Genomic DNA, 24,896 nt, shown 5'->3' with positions numbered 1-24,896 from the left:
TTTACATTGAACTAAGTTTTCGATATATGCAAATACATGACATTATGCAAATTTCTTATTAGATATTACTAGGTTTCTCCTAAGTTTGACACAATATCCGTTATTTTAATTCTTATTTGCCGATCGTCTTTGCCTATTATCGTTATCTTCCAATTAATTATATATACAACAAACCTACAGAACCAGATTGATTAGTTCGTTTCACGGTCAAATATTGACCTAGTAATAAACGCTAATCTAACAGTTTATGACCTCAAATTATATTGGTGGTATATTAGTCGTGAATTTCATGAGTTCAATAAAATTAAGACATTGTAGGTCAATTTATAAGAATATTAATAGCAATTCTGCCTGTTCTTCTATCTATTTAAGAAGTCTTTTGTTTCTATAAAATTACTCAACCTATTATAGTTCATTGAATTCATTGTAAGTATTCATTGTTAAATGCTGGTATTGATTGAAATAAACAGAGCGTAAAATTTTGGAAATGATTAGTATAATTTATATTTTAAGACTATAGATTTTTTGATGACGTCATTTTCTTCCAAAATATATCGCATGCGATATAATTTCACCGAGTCAAGTTTATTTTTTTTATCTTCAAAAGACAAAACAATACAATTATCTATATATGATATGTGAGACACAAATTTTGTGCAACAGGTCATCATATAAATTACAAAATTTACAAATGAATAATAGAATATTTTTAAATTTTTTGTTTAAAAAAAAACTTTTATTAGTACGTTATTAATACCCATTTAGAAAGATTTTAAGAAGATTTTGACTATACATAATTTGATTTTGACCATTTGAATAAGTAATATTGATGATTTTTAAGTTAATTAACTAATTGATTATAGTTTGTATCTGCATATAAGAGAATAATTCAATACATAACAACAATTGAAGTAATTAATAATAATAGCATGAATATTGTAATAATGTGTAATTATTACAATTAGAATTTCATCACGTATGTTCATTATGTTTGACTTTTTTCTGTTTGTAGTACGTGTTTAAGATTTATGTAGTTACTAATTTTAACCAGCATTAAGTATCGAATTTTTCATATATTATGGTAATGATGTTGGTGCGAAACTCTTAAGCATAAAATCTTATAATATGGATTCATCAATAAGTTTTGGTGAGAGCTAAGGGATTTAAATCAGAAGTTCCAGATTCGATACCCGCCTCCGACAGAATATAACCCAAATGTCCAAAATGCACTTTTGCCTTTTTTGATGTTTTTTGATAACATGTTACTATCTATATTTTCCAGTGAATGCTGATATCACTGCTGCTTGACGTCATGTTGTCCGTAGCGGGTATTAAACGTAAAAATTCTGGTTGAAATCCCATAGGTCTTGCCACTAAAGGGTTTTAAAATCAAGGCAGTTGTATGCCCACCGCCAATGGAATTGAAATTTTAACTCAAATTATTTAAATATGTGATATTATTTTTTATATATTTGTTAATTTTAAAATATTTTACAATTGATATTGTAGAAGTAAGTACACTTTGCACAAATAACATTCGCTGAACTCATCTTTTGTCAAAACTGCCTGTTCTCTATTCTTGCTTTTTAGATTAGGTATGAATTAGGATTCAAATTTTCAATACTTAACCATCTTCGAAATTTCAAATACTTCAGAGTAAAAAATAATAATTTATTAGAGTCACATGCATTTCATTTTTGAGTTGTTTAGTGTTTTATTTATGAACAGTAAATGGTATGTTTTAATAATTAATAATGTAGTTCAAATATTATTTGCCCTAGAGCTAACTGTGTAGGTTGTTTCTACTGTGGAGATGTGGCTTTGTTTTATTACATACATATTTTACTCATACTTAATAGGGTACTTCATGGTATAACGGTTAATGATTTATGATCACGGGGTCGTGAGTTCGAATCCCACTCTGGGCAACCTGACATCGTGCAGTAGCGATGTCCATTTCCACTTGATTTTTTTTCTGGTTATTATTTTTGAACAGCAATCAGAACCTAATAGTCCTATAAGCTGTTGTGCTGATTTTGACTTAATACTAGTCTGTTTGACAGATGGCAACCCAATCAATCAGTTGTCACATCTCTGTGTGATACATTATTATTACAATTTCTGTAATAGGGCGAGTATTTTTAATGGTGCAGCAATGCCGGGTGAGGGCTATTTTTACTTGGAAACATATTGCTATCTATATTCACTTAAAAATATAGTTCAAAAATATGTTTCCAATTCAATAGAGATAATGGGAGATCTCTCACACTATTGTTTCCTGAATCAAGTTGAAGTTTACCACAGCTCATGCCATTATTAATATATTTTACACGAGCTCACCTCATACATGGACTTTTATTTGTTTTTTTTTTTAATTATATGCATCTTATAACTTTAATTTTTATTTTATTAGAATGTACTATATTTATCATTAAAAATACTACAAATAGACTAAAGTCTTCTTTTAATACTTCCAGATATAGAAAAAATGTTCAGTTTTTTACTTCACAGCACATTCTTCGCTTTCCAAATCTGCGGTTGATCTTGAAACATTGTCGTATCTGTGAGCAAATATACAATATTTATTATAAATATTTACAAATCGCGACACTTGTCATGAATATAATTGTGCAAAAGTACTCGCTGTGTTAGAAAATCATAAAGCGTGGATTCGAAACTTTTAGCTATAGCAACCTTGAGAGAACGGTTTTTGTGCGCCTTCGCGTTCTCATTTCACAGACAGTGTTTATATTTTAATGAAACACGATGTAATATGTAATCCGTAACAAAAAGATATTTCGCAATGCGTTCTTTTGTATACGCCAGATCGCTGTATTTAGAATTCAAAAGGAATCATTGCCGTATTTTAAATATCAAATATAATAAATTGAAGGTTGTTTCAATAATTGCGTTAGTTTTTTTTACATGAGAGATTAATGTATTGATTAATATACGAAAATATTTGTAATATTGACGAGGCTCGCCATGTTTACCTTCATTATGTGTTTGCTACTTGAGGTCAGCAATCATAAGAATAGCCCTTTACTCTTAATATTTATATTTCAGAGTGTAAATGCATATAAAATCTATCTGTTCATCTCACACTAAAACACTTCTTTGACTCTGTTTTTATTTTTAATTGTTGTTTGGGGGGCTCCTTTTTATTATCTGATTACGAATAAATTAATAATGACCAATGAAGGTGAACAAGTAAAAAAAAGTCGGACGTACAATGCACATTTTGTTGCTTGTTATACATCAATCTCCATCATTAATTGATGTTTTAATGAATTCTATTTTAACTGTTTAATATTTTAGCAAAAATAATTATGAAAACCTATTAAGTAATACAATTTTATTATTTATTTCGATTCTTTAAGATAAGCAAAGTATTGGAGTGATGAATTATAGGATATTTTGTGTGTATATATGTATGTTGTGTTAAATTTTTGGTTCACATTTACGGGACCACGGATCTACCGATTTGAATGATTCAACAAGCATTGGATTTCAAGACACTTTTTGGTCAAGGCAGGTCCAGCTGTTTTGAAGATACGTGGCAAATGTGCCAAAAATGGCACTTTGGTCACGGAGCGTCCGATTTGAAGGATTCAATTTCATTTTACTTGTATTGACGGAATGAGTTTTTGATAAGGCAAGTCCAACAATTTCGGAGATCCAATAAAAAATGTTCAAAAAAACGCTGTTTGGTGGCCAAAAATGCTAATTAGACATATGCTTACATTTCTACGTACACAGATTTGTAATGTTTAACCATTAGGCGGCGACACGGCGCTAACGCGCTTTGACATTCTACCTCTTTGTAAACAAATTAAAATTTTTCAAAGAATTCTCAAAAAAATCTTTTTTTTTTCAAAATTTAAATACGTTACGGGAAGTTCTAGCAATTTGGCTTAGCGTACGATGTCCAGCACCACTGGTTTACCAAATAAATTATAGTGACACTGTTCAATACATGTTATAAGAACAATGTTGCAACCATCTATTTTATTTCGCAGCCGTTTCTTACAATTAGTACAAGTTCAGATTTTGTGATCTCAATTGTGCCAGTACGTGAAACTATTTCCGTTTAGAAGCCAACATTCAAAAAGCATTATCGTTAAATTTTCTAGCATAATTAGTCACATCGTGCTTTGTATATTTTCACACATTATTCTAAATTTCGAGTTCCATTAATATCAGAAATATCAAAATCTGTAGAAACTCTGATTTATATTTATACCATGTAAAAAAAATTGAGGGGGTATTCTAGTGTAGAGCGATAAATTTTAGGTCATTTTTAAAGTGTCGTAAAAGAAAGCAATGAATGTTATTACTATCTATTTTTTTTACCGCTTGTATATTAATATTATTAAAATACAAAACAAAATTTAAAAAATAAAAAAGTTGAAAATTGTAAAAACTGGCAGCTGATGAAGTTGGTGGTCTCAAAAAATTGGCTCCTCAGTCTTGACATGATTTCAGCCCTCCTAGCCATCGGAAATGCAAAAAATGAAAAGATTATTAATCTACAATGATGTCGCAATCGCCCGAACTAGCGATGACTAAAAAAAATTTTTTTTTTACAAATTGGCGACTGTTTAAAAAGAGGTTTTCTTTTTACTGTTTCTTTGAATTTCTCGAATTTTTTAAAAATAGTAAAAATTGGAATTTGGGGATAATCCTAGTTCGGGCTATAGATAAGTCTGTAAACAAGACTCTCTGAACATTTCAAGTGAATCGGTCGATTAAAACTCGAGAAATCGTGTCAACAGTACTGAAAAAATCTCTTCTGAGAAAAACGCATTTAAAGTTTTGCGTGAAGCCAAACCAGTATGGAGACCTAGTCAGTAAAATGCCTATATCTCCATAAATAATTACAAATTTCAAAAACCTTCTCGTACCCATATTCTTAGATAGTTAAACTTTGAAAATATGAAATAAAAAAAAATCGATTTTTTTGAATTTCTACACTAGAATACCCCGTTAAGATACATTTATTGTTATTGATTTTTCAGATCTTATATAATAGGAAATAATTTTATATATTAGCACATGTAATTAAATACTACCATGAAGCATCTGTGTAAGCAAATTCTCGAGTTTCAATCTCATGCGAACTTGAAATTAGCTGAGAGAACCATATGGCAAATATCATCAAGCAACTATGATACGCTATAGCTCAGAGCGATTTAGTTATAAATAGCGAAAAAACTAACATTATAATTGTAGTTTAATTCCGACACGTGCCATTTCCGATGATTGATTATATTGTTCAATTATCATATTTCTTTACGTTTGATTATAAACCTTTAGTTGCTGGAAATTATAATTTCTTCCATATGATGCTTTTATTTTAACTCTCACACTTACTTATTTTGTACTAATAATTGGATATAATGAATGCTTGTGCAGATCATGCGAACACAATATATTGCTTAATCTACATTATGTAAATATAATATCAACAAATTAGGTGTTTCCTAGATCATTTATCTTAAATTTATTTCTATTATTAGAGTAACTACTTCCCACGAACGCAACTCGTTTCGTTGACTATTTTATAATGATAAAAAACAAGAATTTTGTTGTGCCATAATAAATTATTATATATGCCAAATGTAACAATACTGGATCATTTGTCAAATTAAATCAATTATTAAATACCCACGTATGCCATTGAATATTTTTTAATTTGGAAGGTAATGTTTCTAATTTATAGTGTGACTAATGCGCTACTGTTTTGGAGTTGCAAAAAATTAATGGCCCATATTAAATTCATTACTTTGAGTGAGGAGTTGCATCTCATATACCTGCTGCAAACTTAGATATGATACTAATGTATTAATCTGCATAAATGCTTTGAACCTTGAGTACATTATAAATGGTCCAGTTTTTTCCTGTTTCAATATCTTAAAAGATAATGCAATATTCACTCATATTCAAACTAATCAAAGAGCTGTCATTGTAATTTTCAAATCAGTAATACGTGCTTCTAAACGCTAATAATTTTATTCATCATTTTCATTACGTATGAATTTATTTTAAATAGATTTTTTTAAACAAGAAGTATAAACCATAAAATATCAAGTTGTTAAATTTATACTTTCCTATATTTTACTTGACTATATCATATTATACCATTTTTGCAATATAATTGAAAATCCATTGATCTGCTGAAAATATAATAATATTATCAGCATAAGGTTTCAGAGGAAAAGTAAAAAGAAAATCTGACGAAATGTTAATTAATTAATAAGAAATCCATAAGCAGCTTTCTTTGAAGTGTTTTGAAAAAGAGCATTTGAGAAGTAACGTTGCTCCAGCGTAAATAAAATTATTATTATATACCAAGGAGTCGAAATAGTATTATATAGCAGTCGAAAATATTTATAATTCTATTGTCATACTAGTTTTTTTAATTTTTGTTTCAACAATGAATTTTGGCTCTAAAATTAATGAGTAGCACATTAATCCTGGATTTTTAAAATTTCAAATTACAAATAATATATATTTTATATTTATTTTGCGTAAATAGAATTGACTTGATTTATAGTTTGCCGAGTATCTAAACATATCGCTACAAGACAAAAACTATTTTTCATGTTATGACTAAGACTTTTTATTTGCTGCAATTAAAACGGAATTATAATACTCATTCTGCATATTAAAACTTCGTAATGAATTTCTTTGAAATTTGAGAGATTAAAATTCGCAATAACACTCGCAAAATTTAATTAGATGGATTGCAATAAGGAAGCTTATCTGAGTACGAAACCGTATAAACAATATTTTTTAATTTCCCGTAGGGTGAATTATAGTAATCGCAAAAATATCGAACATATTTTTTTTTGCATATCTTTACGTTTTAGGGTCTTTTGTATATCTTAGAAAAAATGGATGTATGTGTGTGTGCGGATACAAATACACAGGTCAACCGATTTGAATAATTCAAAAAACATTCGATTCCTATTGATAGGGAGACGTGCTGATTAGTTTTGGCGAAGGTAGGTCGAAGGTTTCGAAGATACGGGGCAGAAAGTGCCAAAAATGGTAATTGATTTTTTGAGAGAACGGATCGTCCGATTGTCCGAAACATTTTATTTGTATTGACGAAATGAAGAACTAGTAAAAGATCCAATAAAACAGTGAAAAAAAAATCCATTTGGCGGACAAAAATGATCATTATCACATATGCACATCAAATTATCACATATTTCATAGATTTTTTTAAAAAAATATTTAAATAATAAAAACAAATTTTGTTTACTTTTTTATGGGTTCCGTACCAATGTTTATCCGTTATACTGCGACGCGACGCCCACGCGCTTTGATATTTCGTTTCCACGCAGCTAACATAGAAAATTCAAAATTTCCAAAAATTTCAAAATATAAAAAAAATCTAAATTTTCAAAAAGGTCAATTTTTTCAGAGTTGTAAAAAAAATTGAATCTCTTTAAAAAAAATAATATTTTTTAGTACGGGAAGTTACAGCAATTTGCCTTAATAAGGCGCGATGCAATGCACCACTAGTTAACTTCCCGATGGAAAAGTTTATATTTTCGGCAGAAAATCGTACATGCTAATTTTGTAATAACATATCGTGAATCATCAGAGGCTTTTGGAAAAAAAATGTGAGAATGTGCATATCTTAACCATCAGGTCCATTCGATATCACTCGATAAGGACTCGTGTCGTTGCTGTTTTTAACTTCCCGTAGGGCAAGTTATAGTAATCGCAAAAAAATCGAAAATGAAAATTTTTGCATTTCTCGACGTTTCAAAGGTTTCTGAATATTTTGGCATACCTTAGAAAAAATGGATGTATGTGTGTGTGTGTGTGTGTGTGTGTGTGCGTGTGTGTATGTATGTGCGGATACAAATTTTCGTCGACGATTTCGGGAACACCGATTAAGCGATTTGAATAATTCAAAAAACATTCGATTCGTATTGATAAGTAGACGTGCTGATTAGTTTTTGGCGAAGTCAGGTCCAGCCGTTCCGAAGATACGGGGCAAAAAGTGCCGAAAACGGTAACTCAATTTTTAAGAGAACGGAGCGTCCGATTTTAATAATTCAAAAAACATTTTACTTGTATTGACAAGGTGAAGAACCGATCAAATTTTCATAAAGGCAGGTCTAGCGGTTTCGGAGATCTAATGAAAAAAGTAAAAAAAAAAGCCGTTTGGCGGTCAAAAATGATCATTAGACATATGCACATCAAATTATCAGATATTTTATAGAGATTTTAACAATAAGTATAATTTTTGTTTATATTCCTATGGGTTCCGTACCAATGTTTACGCGTTAGACGTCGACGCGGCGGTTACGCGGTTTGATATTTCGTCTTTATGCAGTTAAAGTAGTACGATTGCTTTGAAAAAAAGTTTAGATCTTTCAAAATATGTCAAAATAAAGAAAACATTTTTTTTCAAAAAAAAAAAAATTAAATTAAAAATTTTTTTTTTTTTAAAAAAAAGTAATTTTTTGTCTAATTGTTTGTCAAAAATCTTATTTTTTCGAAGTAAATTTTTTTCAAAAATGTTAATCGTTTTTAAAAAAATAATAATTTTTGGTACGGGAAGTTCCAGCAATTTGCCTTAAGGCACGATGCCCTAATTGCCTTAAGACAGAATTCCACTTACAGCTAGTTTTTTCAGTAATGTTCGAATGAGCTGGATTGCTGATTGTAGTTTTGATTGATAACGAATTGTTTTTTTTTTTTTTGCAAAACGGCTATTAACTTTTATTACCATCTCAATGAAACTTTGCATATGGATAGACTGCATGGATTTGCCGAATGTTCTGAAATATTATAGTTTGACAGGCCTGGGAAAGTAGTTTAAAAATAAAAATTCATTGAAGTTAAAATGCACCGGGTATGTCAGACAATAAATGTGTAATATTTAAATTATTTGTGGAAAGTAACTTATTTGGTTGGCAAAATTGAATCATGCAATGTTTCTCACATCATGTTGCCCTACTGCAACTCGATATACTTCTAAATTATTCATATATTAATAATATTGATTTCTTATTGGTCAATTATTTACACACTTCGGGAAGTTCATAGTTTGGCTTAAAATAAAGGAACCTATTCTGCCATTTTGTATGAGAAGCGCTGCGTAACATAGGCAAAACATTGGTCTAATTTACGACAGAATCGGCACCAATATCCCACATTCACCTAGTTGATTATATTACTGTGTATTTGGTCTAAAACGTCGATATCTTTGAAATGAATTTTATAACTAGTAACAACAATTGGGTAGAAGTTTGCCTTTGATATGAATTTACTATGTTTACATTAATCTCTGAAATATTTATGTTTTTAGGTAAATAAGTGAATTTTATTATCATAATCTAATTTGTATATTATTAGAATGAAAATGAACATTAAAACTTTGTCGATTGTTGGAATAATTCAATGTGCATTATGTAATTACAACCCTGTGGTTCTTATTCAAGATTGTAGTGCGTTCATACTGTAATAATAACAATTTTTCGTCGGAATTTTAAATAATCTTGTTATGATTGCCAGTTTGAGCCGAACATTCATGCCGTGTGCATTGCATTAAGCAACAATCATTTGCAATAGTGAAATTAATAGTTATGGAGTGCGCTTTGACATTAGCATTAATATTATTTTCGTTCTTTTTATGCTTATTTAGCTTAGTATGTATTTGTTACATATTTTTAGACTGTTTTGACAAGATCGTTGTGATTCAGGTAACTTTATTAGTAATATAGTTATACTTAAAACTAATGAAATTCGGGCATTTATTGTAGTACAGCTATTACCAATCATTATATTTTCTGTCGCCATCAATCAGTCCTTATATGGTTTCCACTGCGATTTGATTTATGTGTCACGTTGTGCTATAGGCACTAGAAATTATCGAAAATATATCTTTATTCGAACATTAATTAATTGTTCATAAAAGATTTTAGTTAGGAATCGTGCTGATTAGTTTTTGGCAAAGATCGGCCGGGCTGTTTCTGTGTAACTCGTTGTTATTAATATTTACTGGCGTTTTTTATTTAACTTTGATCATACTTCATGGTCTTAATAGGCATCCTAAAATATTACAGGCTTATAGCTAGTTTTGTCAAAAAACATCAAGGTTTGGAAAGATAGACAGTGTCAACATTTCAAATTTCTATCAATTCAGTCCCATAAGTAGCTAAATCTAAATTTCAATTAAGTCGATTTTTATTTCTTGATTGTATACACTTGTCGGAAAGTTTTTGCTGCTTACCTAGTTTTGATTGATATGGCGTTTAAAATAATTAATGTGCTCAACAGTTTGCATTTTTTAAGTGAAAATGAATAAAACATGTTGATGTATTATTGTTAGCACACTTAAAATAAAGAAATTTTTAATGTTTATTCCTTCAAAATATGGAATATAATTCAGAAAAGTAGCTAGATTCGGAAATTTTTGAGGTTTTCAATTCACAGATCTTTCGCATTGATAGTAGTAAAGTACTATTAATGTAACAATTAATTTACTATATTGATGTCATACTACTGGGAAATGGTATTTGCTAAGGATAGATAAAATTAAGCATAAATCTTATTCTTTTTTTTGTATAAACGATTTATTCTATATTATATATAAATAAATAAATATATTCTATTTATTTTTGTATAACGATTTATCGACTCATCCGCCATTTTTATCTCTCAATTTTTCATCTTAAATATACGTAATGAACATAAGTCTCTTCAGATGACTTTCAAATTAGATAATGATTCAATTTTTTAAAGTAATATACTCTGGCTAAAATTTAGCTTATTAATTTGAATCATAGAATAAAACCGTGCATTAATTTTATATAAATTATAAGATTGTTCTATCATGCAATAATTTTTAATAAATTTTAGGTATCAATTTTTCAGAAGGTCAACGACCAAATAATTTGTAATTTGATTTGTTTCAAAGTGTGGTTAATTGGCACGATCAATTGAACGAATGAAGATGTACGTTACTTCATATGCACGCTAGCCATAACTATTGCGTAATTTTTTGTCTTGAATATAAAACAGAACAGGCAAAAAATACCGTTGGATAATGATTAGTTATTCTTCTCGAATATAATAGACAAAATAACTACTGGTAACCGCTCATGTCTGACTATTTTCATTTATATTTATTATAATAAGTAAAAGATTTAGATTTTTGTGGGTATTTTTTGCACATGTAATATTCACGTTTTATTCTTTGAACTTGAAATGTGAAGTGTCGAATTTTACTAGATTTATATTTAACAAGCTTAAAACATGTTTTTTGTAATTGGAAATAAAATAAACCATTATGTACTTTTCATTAACATAGTATAGAAAAAGTACTCGAGGCTAGAACGGTTGGACCTGAATCAGAGGTCCCGAGTTCGATCCTGATTTGAACAGCCTATTATCAAGCAGTAGTGACCACGGTTTTCACTTCGAAATATAAACAGCAATATATTTCATTTGTTTCACATGATTCAGCAATAAAAAATTGCCATAGAACTTCATCTTAATAATTCATCTAACAGAGATAGGGCAACTGTTTTGGTTGCCATCTGTAAAACAGACTAGTATTAAGTGAGGTATTGTGTCAAATTAGCACAACAGCTTATATCACTCTCGAGTTCTGATTGCTGTTCAAAACATAATAAAAAAAAATTAAAAAACTTTATCAACTATGCATGTTTTTACACTAAAATCAATGGAACGGAAACGAAAGTGGCAATCTTTTATAATTAGATTAATGCTTATTTTTATTTATTTTTGTAATAACTATTATAATTATTTATTGATTTATAATATGTACTAAACGAATATTTCATAGTTATTATATTTCATTTCATTTAACGAATATTTCATAGTTTTTGTACGCAATGCTCCTCCGAAATTGTTTGACCGATCTTTATGTATTATAATCGACAGAGAATCGGCCAGCATCTATTTTTCATACCACTAAGTGGTAAGGGTTGGCCACCCTTAAGAGTTTTTTTTTTCGTTTTTTGGACCATTTTTTATTTTATTTTTTTATAATTCGTAATTAAAAACACGTACAGCCATAAACCTCTTACCACAAACCCTTATTTTGTAGAAGTCATTCCTGTTTATCTCGCGTGCTGTCAATGAATGTCTTTGACTTAATTTTAGTTTGAATTGTTTCGAGTTTCTAAAAAAGCTTGAATTTTGCTTAAAAAACAATTTATTTTTATCAAGCGTTGTCCAATCCCAACACTTGTTTGTTAAATTTTGGGGTTAATCTTTTTTTATTTTGATTTTTTAAATGCGAAATTGAACTTAATTTTTTTTTAAATGGCACTTGTAAATTGTCAATGTCCGAGGAATATTTATATGCGTTGTAGTGGGTAAACCAACCATTCAATTTGTTAGCTCCCTCTTTCAATTATATACTACACACTACACACTTCTACAAAATTAGTTTGTTATTTATTATTTTAAAAAATTTCTACAAGTAATATATAATATATATATATATATATATATATATATATATATAACTTATCACAAGGTTCTCAAGTTATATAATTGTAACATAATATAATTTATATAGTGCTGTGATAGTGTTTCCAATGAAGTTCACGCGCGTCTGAATTTCTATGTATCCTTGTTTACTACTGACGATTGTGAGAATATTTGGTAAAATCTTCTTAGACGCACGTGTGACAAAATTAATTAGTTTCTTAGAATGATATTTGATGTTCTCTGTATCAGTTTCAGTTCTATTGGTATAAGATGCCACTGCCACTGTTATTCGAATGAGATTCGTAGATATGTTTTTTTAGAAATCAGAATCAGAAATTAGAATCCTTATAAGCCATTCTGCTGACTTGACTTAATAACTAAAAATTATTTTTACATTTTTTGTGAAATTTATTTTGAATTTTTTATAATTGAATATTTGAGTAGAAAATTTTTATTTGGAGTAAATAAAAATCAGTATAAATTTTGTGTTAACCTACTTTCTCAGCGATAAGATACACGTTCGTTACAGTTATCAAAATTAAATGAATAAAATTTTAGGTAATAAAGTATCTTATAAATATTAATTAATGCTATACTGGATTGATTATAGATAGCATTTTGTATATATCTGATTGAAACGATACTTTCTAAAAGCGGAAGCGTTTCATAATATTTGTACAATATTCAATATAATTCAATATAGTTTAGATTTGTACAATATTCAATAATTTTCCTATGTGGGGAATACATTTTTCAGCCGTGATTTTAAATTTTTCATGGAAAGTTGGACTCAAACTTATTTTGATTCTTGGAAAATATTAATGTATGTGTGTGTTTGGAAGTGGAAGCGTGTGTGTATTATATATTATGTTCGTATACAATCGGTCGTCCATGTCTTCGGAAGAACTGATATACTGATTAGAATGATTCGTAGTGATGGCATCGACTTCTGAGAAATGAAGATCAGTTGATTTCGGAGATACACACAAAACTGATCATTAATGGACGAATTTTTTATAGATAGCAATATGCATAATTTTTTTATCTAATTTTTGAATTCAAGTTAATTAATTCAATTAGAATCTAAAATTTGCTTAATATGAAACTAGTGTTTTTAATACTATTCCTGTTTAGTTAGAACGTTATCATTGTGACTCAAAGGCAATTTATAGATAATTTATTTTGTGTGTTTAAAATCCAAACAAATTTGTTTAGTCTTGCTAAGCTTTGTTTCGATATGTAGAAAAATAATTTTGTTTATATACAATCTAATTTTGAATATGCACATACACAACAATGATAATAAATTTAAAATGCAGTGTTGCCATTAGCATGTCTGTCGTGGACTTTGCCGTATCTTATTGGTAAAAGCTTTGGCTTTGCAACCCATGGTTCCAGGTTCTATACCCTCTTCGGAACCAATTGATGTATGATAACAATTGCCATATTTTAAGTTGAAATAGTAGTTCTTTCATGATATTGTTGCATTAAATTGAAATTTATCAGTGTTACAGAAATAAGACAACTATTGGGTTGCTCATAAAATGTTTACGTAGTTCATATACTAACTGCTGTTCAAAAATAATAAAACTAAGTGTATCATATTTTATATTAATCTGTAAATTAAAATTAGAAACGTTTTGCAGTAATAATAGAATATAACGTTATTTATTTGTCACAATAAATGCAGTGAGTAAATTCAAATTTGAAGGATAGTTAATTTGTTGCAGTTTTGTGTATTATTATAATGTAAACAGTACAAGTGGTATAACAACAGAAATATATTCTTTAATTAATTTATTTAAAATATATGCACTCGACCCACGAGTTTAATAGTCTAGTACACAAGTAGGTCATACTGACATTTCATCATATGATATAGCATTCAGATTTAGCTTTTGTACTTCTACAAAAGCTTTTGGTTCATGATAAAGAAAAAATTGAATATTTTTGAAGCAAGCTTTTCATGATAACTGAAATTACAGTCCCTGTAAATAGAGCATGCTAATTTTAAGAGAATAATTCTTATCTGGTTACGATAACTGTCCTGTGAAATAGCATGTTTTTAATTATTATTGAACAGCGATATGACTAATTGTAAGAATTCGACGATTTCGAGAACAAGGATCAACCGATTTGAATGGATCGAAAAACATTCGATCCCTATTGACCGGATAACGTGCTGATAAGTTTTTAGAGAAAGCAGGTCCAGCCGTTTCGAAGATATGGCAAGAAGCGCAAAAATGGTAATTCAGTTTTTTAGAGAATGGAGCGTCCGATTTGAATGATTCAAAAAACATTTTACTTGTATTGACAAAATGTACTGGTAATATTTTCTCAAAGGCAGGTCTAAAATACGATGAAAAAAGTAAAAAATGTCATTTGGCGGTCAAAAATGATTATCAGACATATGCACATCAAATCTTTAGATATTTTATAAAATTGCAAAAAAAATCACTAAAATTGCTTAAAAGACCTAATAATATTCTACTATTTTACGGATAACAATCAAGTGCAACTTTTATCTTTGCATACCACTGAAATGTAAATGCATAAATATGCTAGAATTACTTCCATTGATATTTAGGTGACGCCGTGATTTTGCGCCTAAAACAGGAAAGGCGCGTGATCCTGTACCTGTGTGCCCCCCATGCCCCTTTCACTTGTATTTTGAAATGAAAAGATTTATACTTGCTTAATACGTGTTAAATAGAGTGACCGGTGCTTGGTGCCGTCCGGCGTTGCGGGTCTTCCCCCTATTACATGTATTAATTAAGAAAAATATTATCAACTGTTTTGTTTTTAGTAATTTATCAAGCGTTTTAATGCCAATATTTAGATTGAAATAAATTTTGTTATTCTGGGTATCAGCATTGCCGAATTGATTTTGAGTTCAGTCGAAGTGTGTGTCGTATGGTTTTCCTATAGTCACTTATTCCATTTTAGCTTGTCGTTCTAATGCCGTGCCAGAGCATTACGGGGCTCTTTGTATGAACGCGAAACGTCGCTTTGATTTGCATAACAGTATGAGATTTCCCGTGAATCGTGAATGAAAGTTCTCGGAAACTAGAAAAGTACTTAACGTGCGCGTAATAACATTTTATACGGCTGTGGATCAATTTTTAGCAAACCGAAAAATGACGAATTCTACGCAATATACTTACAAATATCGGCTTCAAAAGTCAATGTGTTGACGTTTCATATTGTGTAGATTTCATCATCTTTTAAAAAGAGAAATATATCTTAAACTATTATTATAAATTATTACTTGAATATTATCATAAACATAAAACGTTAACTTCAAACAAACACAACTACAACCGATGAACTTAGCAAGCAGAAAAGCATGCTTCAATTTCAAAAGTGTATTTGTAGACCATTTTTTCAAAGTACATTTATTTATTCTTTCAAATAACTCCTCTAATAATATATATCTAACATATCATCTAATCATAACAGGATAAAAGCTATCAATACATAAACAGGTTTATTATTACTTGCAAGTCCCTGACTTTTATATCAAATGATGATAATGTGAATGCTTGCCGCAAATAATTGATATTATGAAACATTGTTTTATAATAGTATATACGATCGATTCTTAGATGATAATTTTATTCAAGTTGTATAGATTTTTATATCAAAATAACAATAGAATTATGTTTAAATCATGTTATTAAGTTACGAGATATCTGGTGTTGTTAAGTTACAGATATCTGGAAGAAATATTCTATTACTAATTAATAATTACTTCCTCCAGACAAAAATTTAGGTACATATCTTCGAAACCTTTTGATTTTTTTGGAATACTTAACAAAAATCGTTGTGCGTGTGATATATATTCGGTACTATTTTTTTCCACATTTTTGAAAGAATACATCAACCGTTTTCAAAGTTAAGAAACGGAGAAAAAGTGCAAAAAAATGTTGAATGAAGTTCAAAAAAGAACATTTCACATATATGATCGAATCTTTAATAGAGACTTCAATAATATTCACTAACATTATAATTTTTCTTTAATATATTATATTTGAGTTATGTATTAAGATTCAACATGCTTCATAATTCAAATGAATGATGTCAACGTTTCCAGCAATTGTTTTTCTTGTTTGTGCAAAAAATTAAAATCTACCATTAACTTAATATCAGATTCCGTAACAACATGCAAATTTTAAAACTTTTATTAAATAAAATGAGTAGTAGAATTAAATACTGTCAGTGCATAGTACTTCAATACATTTTTCTTAATCCTTAAATTTTTTGATTTTTTTTTCAATTATTTATTCAAACAGCAATCAGAACATAAGGATTAGAACCCAAATAGTTCTCATATCTCTATATGATGATTTTTTATCATTACATTTATTATAATAGTGATGCTTTATTATTGATGTAGCAATGTCTTGTAAGGGCTATTTTCACTTGAAAGCATATGGCTATCTACATTTCCATGTAAAAAGCGATGACACTACTGCTTGACAACAGGCTGCTCGAAGCGAGATCGAACCCGGGACCATTTGTCTAATCATGTACAGTTTGAATAAAAATAGTTTTGCATTTAGTACTACTGTAAAGCGGCAAAATCATGCGTGATGTGTAACTTGTTTCTTTTTAATCACTTCACAACTATCGCTTTGTTATTGATGCAAGGTTCAAATATCAATTTTATAATCAAGGTCATCAAAGTTTTTTTTTCAATACTCTATCATATCGTATCATGTTAGCAATAGAAATCTATTACCAGACAATAACGCTTAACCCATTTACATCGATCGCATTAAGTTAAAAGCATTATTAATTTTACTATAGTAGCGATCAATTCACTGAGATAGCTTTGTAGAATTAAATTGCACTACGTTTAACTATTCTTGTATCTCAACACTTTTACTTGATATAAATGAGATCAATAAAGCATTACATCGCTACCCACTACTCATGGTTGCGTATTAGTTTGTCTAATGCACAAGTAGGATCGTGTGCAACAAGAAATCGCAAGTGAAAAGCATTCTGCCAACAGGTTTCAGTCACGGTACCTCACTTCCCAGCGACGTTCTATGTCCAACAAATCGAAGAACAAAACGTGTCGCCCGCGGTAAACGCATAATTTATTTGAAGATGCTTGAAGTTTAAAGCCATTTGACAAAGGATACTTTTGTACAACGGCTCTCAAACGCCGCAGGATTCATTGCAATATTTATAGTTAGATGTTTCTTGATCAAGTGGCAATAAACGGACTAATTCTGCCGTAAAATAGACCAATGTTGTAGCAAGGCTATGTTATGCTTTTATTTTCTTGTGAAATGGTTTTAAAAACTGTTAAAATGCTATGTATTTGCTGTGCGATCAGGCGTTTTACACATAAAATCTAACTGCTCGCATGTGTTATTATGACATATCAAAAAGAAGCAGGTATGATAACATTCTTTTTTGACGGATTGCATTTTTCTAGATTAGGTTTTATGTCTAGTTTATCAAATCCATAGCATTTTGACAGTTTTTAGTACCATTTTATATGAAAAAAGGGGCGTCACATAGCGTTGCCATAACATTGGTCTATTTTACAGCAGAATTGGCCCAAAAATTAATTTTAGTTATTAGCAAATAGTTTTCTCTATAAACTTCTCCAAATTTAAAACTTTCGCTACGGAAGCGTTTTATGCAGAAGTGACACTGCTATAAGGAACAACGAACCGCCCAGTAGCGTTACTGATGAACGGATCAAGTCTGTCAACATATTTTTAGATTGTTCAAAAATTAAAAATATTGCTTTTAATGAAGTACAAATTAAAACAACAAAATAGAATTTTCAATAATTTCACTTACTATCAAACAGACATTGTCAGTCGCACACTATATGTCGTCTATAAGCGATACTTGTGTACACACACAAGTAGTCCAGGTGGATGTCGCGTAAAGGCGACGCTTGTAATGAAAGTAATAAAATCTGTAAGTTGAAGATTAAAGGACCGATTCTGCCGCATAGCAGGCAAATGTTATGACAAGGCCATGTTACGCTTTAAATTCCATACATTATGCTACTGAATCAAACTGAATACTGTCAAAATGTCGTGTATTTGCTGTGCATTTAGGCAGTTTTACACATAAACTGCAACGTCACACGTATGTTATGAACCTGAGTCAGAAAGACCATGTTATCTAACATCGTTTTTTGTCATTTTTGAGGTTTCTAGGTTATGCTTTCTTCTGACAACCTGAGAAAATCGCTTGACTGCATAGCAACCACTTGGCTTTCGACAATATTTAGAACGAATTTGTATAGAAAGTTCTTCATAACATAGCCTTGACATAACATTGGTCTGTTATGCCGCAGAATCGGTCCCTAAGTTTTCTAAATATTTTTTTCCAATTTTTTAATAAATTGCGTGCTACAAAAATAAATATGGTATTTAGGTGCTAGTAGAACAGGTGATGGTCGAATTTAGAACGTTTAATTTAAAGACTTTAATGAGCGCACTCAATTGCACTGTACTAATTTATTGTACTGAGAATAGTGCGATTGAGCAGTTTGTTCAAAAATATAACTGTAATATCTGTATCCTACGCCACAATATTATCAAATTGATTCTAGCTAAAAAAAAACATTTTTTTTTTTTTTTTTTTTTAACACAGTATGTACCATTATTAAAATTATTGGATTGTTTTATTTGTGCCACTCTTAATATAAATTTGCATGATTGTAGTATGGTGTGGATAGTATATTTTATGTAGAATTTGAGGGTAACTATGTATATATGCATCGATAATTTTTCACGTCGACCTCCATTGCATGTCAAGTTGCAGACGTTCTGTTTATGTCAACATTATCAAGGTAATCGCACTCAACTCAACAATATTTCCATATCCCCTTTTTGTTATAGCTAAAAACAATTTGTTTATTGTATTTAAGCATTTAATAATGTGTTACAACAATAGAAATTGATTTGATGTCTTGGGCTTGCCATCACTAACAGTGCTACGAGCTTTGGCTTGGCAAGCAAGTTCTATACTCATCTGGGCGAACTTGATACCAAGCAGTAGTGATATCCGATTTCATTTGGTAAGGTGGATCTAAAATATGCAAGTGAATATATATTAAATACAGATAGGCCAACCATTGGGTTGTTACAACACCTCATATAGTATTGTTAAGTTCTGACTGATTAGAAAAATTGTGTTCATATTCAATTCAAAATTAAAACGAGAGAGTTTTTCTTAAATATCTATTTTCTTTCATAAGTACACAAAGTGCTTGCAAAATATAGATGATAGAAATGCAAGTATGGCTTCAGTGCAATAGCGTTCTAAAAATTTCTGGGAATAGTCATGTGGGAAATCATATGCAGTGCATATCTCATGCCGATCGGTCTGTTTGCAAATATCATAAATTGTGTGGGTCCTATCTCGGTTAACATATTCATAACGTTAAACTAAATTATAAATCGATTATTTATACATTAAACGCGCATGATAAACTAAAGCCTGAAGCTCGATCGCTTGAAGCATTCCTCATCTCGTAACGTAAACAAGAGCTTCCAATGTTTACATGCCGCTGGCGATTAGCCGTCGCAACGTCCAGTAAACATTAGACAGAAATAAAAACCAGTTTAATCTTAAAATAGAAATTAATACACAAATATGCATTGAGAAAAGTGTAAAACACTTTCTAACAGCTATTGTTTTTCTATTATAGACGGAGTCTTTATTGCTTTTCCGCTTTTAGAAATAACCGAATCTAAGAAGCCGGATATACAGAAGTTTTCATTCTTATGTTCAAAGAAAATAGATAAATGTCATGATTTATTTCTTACTGTATCGAATAGTTACGCACTTGGAAAGTTCTAACAGAAAACTATTTGATGAAAATGCTTTTCGCAGTAGCTTTTTTTTATAGTAACATGTGGAAACTTCCTCATTGCGATGTCAGTAAACATATAATGAATTATCTTAATCGGTAACTCGAACAGTTCACACGAATTTTGATAGAGCTTAACAAATATAATCAATCCAAAATTTATTGCGATATTAAATGCTTATTATTCACCGGTGTTTTAAAAATCGTTTATAAATGTTGCATTACAACGCTTGCTCAAGTTGCTATATATTTCCTGTCTAGATAACCAACCATTATTGCAATATATTACAATGAGTTGAGATTATTCATTGCCGATATAAAATATGACTAAGCATTAATTAGTTTATCAGTGATAAATTGACGTTAATTATCACGCAGTAAATTAAAGGATTTTTTTTATAAAATGTATTGGTAGTCAAAACGCAATAAACTTCGGTCGCCTTTACTTTTTTATATTATCAATTTAACTGCAGTTTGTTTCATATGACACTAATCTTTGCTACTTAAACTTCTCTTTATTAAGATAAGAAAAAAATTCTTTCTTTGTTTTGATTATAAAAAAGTTTTTGTGCATGGTAGTTGCGATCTTGTTGAATACGTTTTATTATACACTTGCATATTTGTGTATATGGAAATATGAAATGATGATTTTTACCATATTTTGACAGCAATCAGAACCTTACTTCCTGTAAGCTATTATGCGGAAACTTTCCTTTACGGCGTAAGGAGCTTTTCTTTAGATGGTAACCCAACGGTTGATTCATTCATCTTATAGGGCTCACTTTTTATTCAATTTAGTGCAGAAATGACTAGAAAGGGATATTTTCACTTGGAACCATACATGTATTTAAGATCTATGTTTTCAAGTAAAAAATGATATCGCTACTGCTTGATGTCAAGGTTGTTTGTGACGGAGATTGAAACCACCATCCGCCTGATGGTGGCTGTGCGTTAACCACTCCGCCACGAAGACTCTTTAAAATGATAATAATGTATTAAAAGTGCGAAAATAATCTAAATGTAGGCAAATTTACGTTGCATAACTTATAATTATTCTGATTTGTTAATCAGGATTTATGCAGATATAAATATGCTTGTTTTGTTGCCTTAAAAAATTTAGTTTTCAAATATTTATCTTCTTTCGGTATGAGGAAACTGATGGATGATACCTCTCTAGCAATATTTCACAAAAAATAGTTTTAATTCAATTATTTTATATTTTGATGATCATACTTTTATTGATAAATTCTAGGCGATGTATAAATCTTGTGCTCGATTTAAACAAGTCAATGAAAATTGACTTCGAAATTGTATTGATTTTATGTTTTCGATAACTGGTATTTTTATAGGCTGTTTATTCACAAGTTAATGGGTTCAATTTTACATATAATGTACGCATTACTTTACATATATGCACCGCGGAAACGCAGCGTGTTACCTTCACATTTCCAAAATTAATTATAGACGCATCAACCTACAACAAACTGTTTTCTACAGAAATGGAAATTACAATGCATATTTTTAAGACCATACACGCATTATCTATGAACAAAGGATCCGAGAATATTTTTTCCGGTATTGTCCGCGGTCATCGCAGCAATTAACATTATTAAGAATGAGATATTAACCTCGGTCATGATTCACAAACTCCTACAAATAATTTGCTTTGTCAATTGCGCACTATCTGACCATGAAATCTCTTCATTAACACTCGACTGATTGAATTTCAGATTCGGGTCAGTTTAGTTAAAGTTCATAAAACACTTGAAAACAATTTAAGTACAAGTCATCGTTGTCTCAAGTATTGTTGTTATTGACATCTCTCTTAATATGTATTAAGGACACCCTTTCAATAAATATATAAATGAATGAATGAATAAATATATAATACATTATTTTCATAATCTAATCATTTACAAGCGTTCTAATCAAATTTACCTTGCGTTAAGTACGCAGTTATCAAGAACAATACAATCAATTTCCATTGTTTCATTAAAATTCATGATGCCAGACTTGGACAGCACCTGCTGTCTGTGGATAAGATTATACTTAATCTAAGTTTTTAATTATTTTTATATTGCTATTAATTATAATTTCTAAATCTAATATTATTCAATGATACTGAAGATACTAAAATAGTAAAGGACAATTTTACCTCTATTTTTTTCGTTTCTTTCCCGCTTTTTGTATTTATCATTTTAAATACTATATTATAATAATAAATTAATAATAATATAACTATCATCATCATGACTAGGAAAAGTACTAGATCTCGCTGATCTCTTAGTTTTATTCAATGTTTAAAATATTTATTGACAAAAATATTTGACGAAATCTATTTAATTACATTATTAAAAATCTATACTTTTTTGTATTATTACATTATTTTACGCAGATTTTTATAAATTAGACCTGAAGTAAAAGTTTTTTATGTCAATGTGTTTTGAATTCCGTCTGCATTCATAACAGAATCTATATGATCAGAGTCAACATTTATATTTGTCCTATTAATAACTTTCGTTTTGTTTTCTCTATGAAATGCTGATTAATTTCTTGTCTATTTCAAATAATAATAAAGAATAATAGTGACATGCGCAGCAATTTTCCTAACGTTTGTGTATTCTCTATGGCAGTGGCTTCAAACCTTTTAGCACCCCTCGCTATAATAAAAAAAATCTTTCGCTCCCCCTTCATTTTTTAACATTTTTATCTCATAAGTGCTCAACTGATATTATCAGACTATAAATTAATATCAAATACTATGTAAAAAAACGCATATAAAATAATTAGTATTTTATTTTTATATCATTTCAAATTTTTTAATAATAAATTAATAATAATATAACTATCATCATCATGACTAGGAAAAGTACTAGATCTCGCTGATCTCTTAGTTTTATTCAATGTTTAAAATATTTATTGACAAAAATATTTGACGAAATCTATTTAATTACATTATTAAAAATCTATACTTTTTTGTATTATTACATTATTTTACGCAGATTTTTATAAATTAGACCTGAAGTAAAAGTTTTTTATGTCAATGTGTTTTGAATTCCGTCTGCATTCATAACAGAATCTATATGATCAGAGTCAACATTTATATTTGTCCTATTAATAACTTTCGTTTTGTTTTCTCTATGAAATGCTGATTAATTTCTTGTCTATTTCAAATAATAATAAAGAATAATAGTGACATGCGCAGCAATTTTCCTAACGTTTGTGTATTCTCTATGGCAGTGGCTTCAAACCTTTTAGCACCCCTCGCTATAATAAAAAAAATCTTTCGCTCCCCCTTCATTTTTTTAACATTTTTATCTCATAAGTGCTCAACTGATATTATCAGACTATAAATTAATATCAAATACTATGTAAAAAAACGCATAAAAATAATTAGTATTTTATTTTTTTATATCATTTCAAATTTTTTGCTTTGTTTTTGAAAATAGTATTTTAGAAACAGCTATACGCGCTTGCCTTGTAAAAGCCTCGTGTGACCCCTGGAAGAAAGAAAATTTATTTCCACTGAAAATACATTTTTATATTCATTTGGTGAAATGGGTTTCCCCGTGGATTGGTGATTTGAGGCTAAGCAGTAGGGATATCGGTTTTTACTTGGAAATATGGATAACAATGTTTCCTAGTGAAAATAGTCCTTACCTTATTGCTGCATCACTATTAAAGGAAAATTCATCATTATTACAGAAATTCAATAACAATAAAATTTTATCACATAGAGATAGGTCATCTGTTTGTATTACCATACATAAAACCGACCGAGTTAGTTAGTTCGCTTACATTCTGATCGCTATTCCAATGACAATAAATAATTATAATAATAATAACTAAAAAATGTGAAATATTCTTATTCAAAATCCAATTTGTAATCTTGCTATATTCACAATATTCACTGCATATATTAAGATCAATAATGTAATTCAAAGTACCAAGGGTAGAAAAATATGTGTAAATAACAATGCATATGTATGATCAGCTATTGTAATAAATACTTTTTATTTCTCTATTCAAAATCCAAATTATACAAATGTAGAAATACGGTAACAAAAATCGGTTATGCTTTCTTAGACATTACTCAAGGCTCGCTTGTAGGTAAGTGGCTGTGAGTGGACCTAAATCAAGGGTTCTGGGTTCGATTCCACTTCGAGCAGACTGTTGTCAATTTGTAGTGACTTGGAAATACAGATAGCAATATATATCCAAGTGAAAAAAGCCCCTGATCCTGCATATTGATGTCACGTTAAATATTTGCCCTATTTACTGAATTCGTAATAATAATTCATCACAAAGAGATAAGACAACTGTTTCAGTTACCATCTGTATAATCGACTAGATAGATTGATTCTGATTCCTGTTCAAATAACAAAAAAAAGGATTACTCCTAAGTAATGAATGTATAACGTAGTAGTAAATGAACCAAATATGTTTTGTATATATAATTTGATATGTTATACTTTGACTTAACATCGTGCCGCGATTGTCTACCGTTTGGAGGAAATATCACATTGCCCAAAGTTGTTGTAAACTAAAGCTTTAG

The 24,896-nt window shown here is 29.6% G+C and overlaps 1 protein-coding gene across 2 annotated transcripts in view; it reads left to right on the top strand.

Moving 5' to 3' along the window:
- The window catches only part of LOC113377880 (dual specificity tyrosine-phosphorylation-regulated kinase 2), a 174,573-nt gene that overhangs the window by 28,702 nt on the left and 120,975 nt on the right, over window positions 1-24,896 (top strand). The window contains exon 1 of one of the 2 annotated variants that reach the window (XM_026618322.1): window positions 9,503-9,728. The exons of the other annotated variant lie outside the window; for it this stretch is intronic. Within the exon in view, the coding sequence (XP_026474107.1) occupies window positions 9,612-9,728 (117 nt within the window). The 5' untranslated portion in view covers window positions 9,503-9,611. Of the gene's footprint in view, window positions 1-9,502; window positions 9,729-24,896 lie in introns of those variants that run through there. 2 annotated transcript variants of the gene reach the window in all.

This window comes from Ctenocephalides felis, unplaced genomic scaffold (genome assembly GCF_003426905.1).
Source record: "Ctenocephalides felis isolate EL2017-DRISC unplaced genomic scaffold, ASM342690v1 CF-g0.4_SCAFFOLD_01886, whole genome shotgun sequence".
NCBI classification, from domain to species: domain Eukaryota; kingdom Metazoa; phylum Arthropoda; class Insecta; order Siphonaptera; family Pulicidae; genus Ctenocephalides; species Ctenocephalides felis.
Note: the sequence above shows the minus strand (reverse complement) of the source record. Positions and strands in the feature narration are given on the sequence as shown.